The sequence below is a fragment of the Macaca fascicularis genome, chromosome 8 (assembly GCF_037993035.2).
Source record: "Macaca fascicularis isolate 582-1 chromosome 8, T2T-MFA8v1.1".
Classification (NCBI taxonomy): Eukaryota; Metazoa; Chordata; class Mammalia; order Primates; family Cercopithecidae; genus Macaca; species Macaca fascicularis.
Window position 1 is genome coordinate 67,137,902 of NC_088382.1, and position 2,884 is coordinate 67,140,785.

At 52.3% G+C, this 2,884-nt stretch overlaps 1 protein-coding gene across 1 annotated transcript; it reads right to left on the bottom strand.

The window, feature by feature from the left end:
- Positions 1-355: 355 nt before the first annotated feature.
- LOC102127813 (uncharacterized) lies at positions 356-2,631 on the bottom strand. Its single transcript, XM_073999928.1, has 4 exons — positions 2,387-2,631; positions 1,998-2,296; positions 1,548-1,698; positions 356-523 (listed from the first exon to the last, which is right to left on the bottom strand). The coding sequence occupies exons 1-3, from the start codon at positions 2,629-2,631 to the stop codon at positions 1,607-1,609; spliced, it is 636 nt and encodes a 211-aa protein (XP_073856029.1). The 3' UTR covers positions 356-523; positions 1,548-1,606.
- Positions 2,632-2,884: the final 253 nt, after the last annotated feature.

The following is a 2,884-nucleotide window of genomic DNA, read 5'->3' on the forward strand; positions in this document are numbered from 1 at the left end:
TCTGTAAATGCAAAACTCTCTTAATGCTTTTAGGTGAAGTAGGCCCAAATAATAGGCTATGTTCTGTCATGTCTGACTAAAATAAAAATTCAGCCTAAGGAAACTCCTTTTGTGACATTATTTGTTCTACAAAAAGTACAAAAGTTAGCTGGGCGTGGTGGCAGGCAGAGATTGTATCTCCATGCTGCTTACTCGAGGTTGCAGTATGTTCCCAACACATTTTAATCGTTTTAAAATGGTATTTCAATTTTTCTTTCAGTTTGTATGCTCAGCCACCTGTATGTTTTCTCTGCACGTTTCCAAACTGAAAGAAAGGATTTTTTTTTCTAATAATGTATTAATAGAGAAATCTAGATTTTTGGATTAATATTCTTTAATAAGCAACTAGTTGAACAGAACGGGTTGCTCTCTAATTGATTATGATTCCCACTGGAACATTTCCGCAGGTTGAATGAAGGTCCAGGTTTTCTTTTCTTATTCTTCTTTCCATCCTCTATTCAGTTTCAGCTGAGAATCTACCAAACTAAGATTACGGTGACCAATCAATTTTAGGCAGGAAGGGGCTGCACTGATTGGCTCAACTGCTTCCTTTTCAGAGAAACTAAAGCCCACGGGCCCATTTACCAAAGCGGGTGTGTTCTTATTCGTGTTTTCTTATTTTTCAAGATTCCAGACTAGTTATAAAGCAAATGGTATAACTGCTAGCTGATGGAATTTCTGGAATGGGTTTAAGTGTGAGGAAGACAAAGGCCTAGTGGTAAGGTCAGCTCTGGAGGTAGATTTCTTGGATTCCAATCAACTTAGTTGTGTGTTGTTAGGCAAATTACGTAACTTTTCTGTGCCTCAATTTCTTTGAAAGAGGGTGTGTAATAGTATCTATCTCACACTGTAATTGTGAGCATTAAGTGAGGTATTCTACCAAAAGTATTAAAACATGCAGTTAAACTCTCAGTGAACAGTATTTTTATACAAATTACAAACTGTCAAAGCCTTAAGTCTTGAGCTCTCTAGGAGAGTTAGGAACCCTCCTATGGCATTGTCTTCTAAAAATCTGCTGCACAAAGTTGATGTTTCCATCAACTTTAGAGATCAAATGGATTACTTTTATGAAGTTTGGGGCAAATGAATTAGACACACACAGGAACCCCCTCCCCCAACACACAGAAGGTATGTGGATACGGAGAATTCAAAAGTCTGAGGGTGGCTGTGCTCAACAGGTAAAGGGATGCTTAGAAAACTGCCTTTTTTGGCCAGGCGCAGTGGCTCATGCCTGTAATCCCAGCACTTTGGGGGGCCGAGGCGGGTGGATCACGAAGTCAGGAGTTCAAGACCAGCCTGGCCAAGATGGTGAAACCCCGTCTCTACTAAAAATATAAAAATTAGCCAGGCATAGTGGTGGGCGCTCGTAATCCCAGCTACTCGGGAGGCTGTGGCAGATTATTGCTTGAACCCATAAGGCGGAGGTTGCAGTGAGCGGAGATCTCCCCATTGCACTCCAGCCTGGGCGACAGAGCAAGACTTCCTCTAAAACAAAACAAAAAACTGACCTTTTCAGGAGGAAGTCGGGACCTTCAGTGAGGGTGGCTGGCTACCAAAGAACTGAACTTTAACACGTGAGTTGGTCTCCCTGCGACCACAGATGTCCAACGCAGGCCCACCTCCCGCCGCCTGGAAGGCCCAGGTGTGGCTGGAGGGCGGCTGAAAGGGTCAGAACACGGGATTATTCTCAACTTTGGGCTTTTACACAGCAGTTTCAAAGACAAAGGGACTTTTCAGGTAGGTTTGGTTTGCCGTCCTCCTCCTCCCAGGTCTGAGCTTGTTCCCCAAGGTCCCCAGCCATGCTTGGGACGTCCTTCAGTTTGCCCCATTTTCTTCGGGCCACCCCGCGCTCCTAGGTTGTCTGCCGTCCCTCCTATCGAGAGGTGGATGGCCGCGACATTCCAGGGAGGAAAAACGGAGGGGTGAGGGGGGGCAAAGACGCCCTTCTGACCTCCTACCTCGGTGACGCGTCCCACCACGCCCGCGAGGAGCCCTCACGCTACGCTCTCGCCGCGCTCGCTCCCCTCGCTCCGATCCTCGGCGGGGGGAGGGGCGCGGTGCGGCCGGCGCTCTCTGATTGGCTCCCGCGTCGGCGATCCACGCCACGATTGTTCCCTGCGACCGTCTGGCGCCAGCGCACTGCAGGTGGGGAGCGGGCGTTGGAAGTTGCTGGAAGTTGGAGGCAGGGGAGCGGTCACTCGCGGCGAGCGCCGGCGGCGGCCAGGGCGCAAAGTTGAGAGCAGTCGCTAGTCTGAGCCTTTCAGTCGCCCTCCAGTATCATCAGTACCACGGACTTCACCATGGACTTACCACTTGCTGCGGCCCCTCAGCAACCCAGTGCACCTGCCACTCCACCAGGTAGGTACGCCGAGGCACCCGGGTGTCGGACATCGCGCCTTCGCCGCCCTTTGCCGCAGCGGTACTGCCTGAGCGGGGTGCCTGGGAGAGCTGTGGGGATTGGGGCCGGTCGCTCGGTGCCCTCCTCCCGCCGCCCCTGGAAGGGAGGCGAAGACAAGTTTCTTTTTTACGGGAGAGCCCTCGCTTCGAGCTGCCTCCTCCCTCCTTCTGCTGCGTGCGCCTCCAGACCCTCATCCGCCGCCAGGGCCGGGGTGGGCCAGGCGTTGGGGCCGGCGACAGCCCCCGGGGAGGGTCTTCATATAGACTTGAGGGTGTGCATGCTGGTCCCTGCCCTCCGCCGCAGCGGGGCTGGGACTCGGTGGTCGGGTCACGCAGCCGCCCTTGGTGCGCACGGGCTGGGGTGTAGACGGGGCGCGGAAGGCTGTATTTCGCAGAGGCCTGCGTGGTGGTGCTTGCCCCGAGCGTGGCTCTGAGCGACCACCGGAGA

Coding starts and splice junctions, on each gene's coding strand:
- LOC102127813 (XM_073999928.1), bottom strand. CDS start 2,631: ATGAGGGTCTGGAGGCGCACGCAGCAGAAGGAGGGAGGAGGCAGCTCG. Junction 2,297..2,386: donor CGTACCTACCTGGTGGAGTG/GCAGGTGCACTG, acceptor GGCGACTGAAAG/GCTCAGACTAGCGACTGCTC. Junction 1,699..1,997: donor TGGTGGGACGCGTCACCGAG/GTAGGAGGTCAG, acceptor TGACCCTTTCAG/CCGCCCTCCAGCCACACCTG.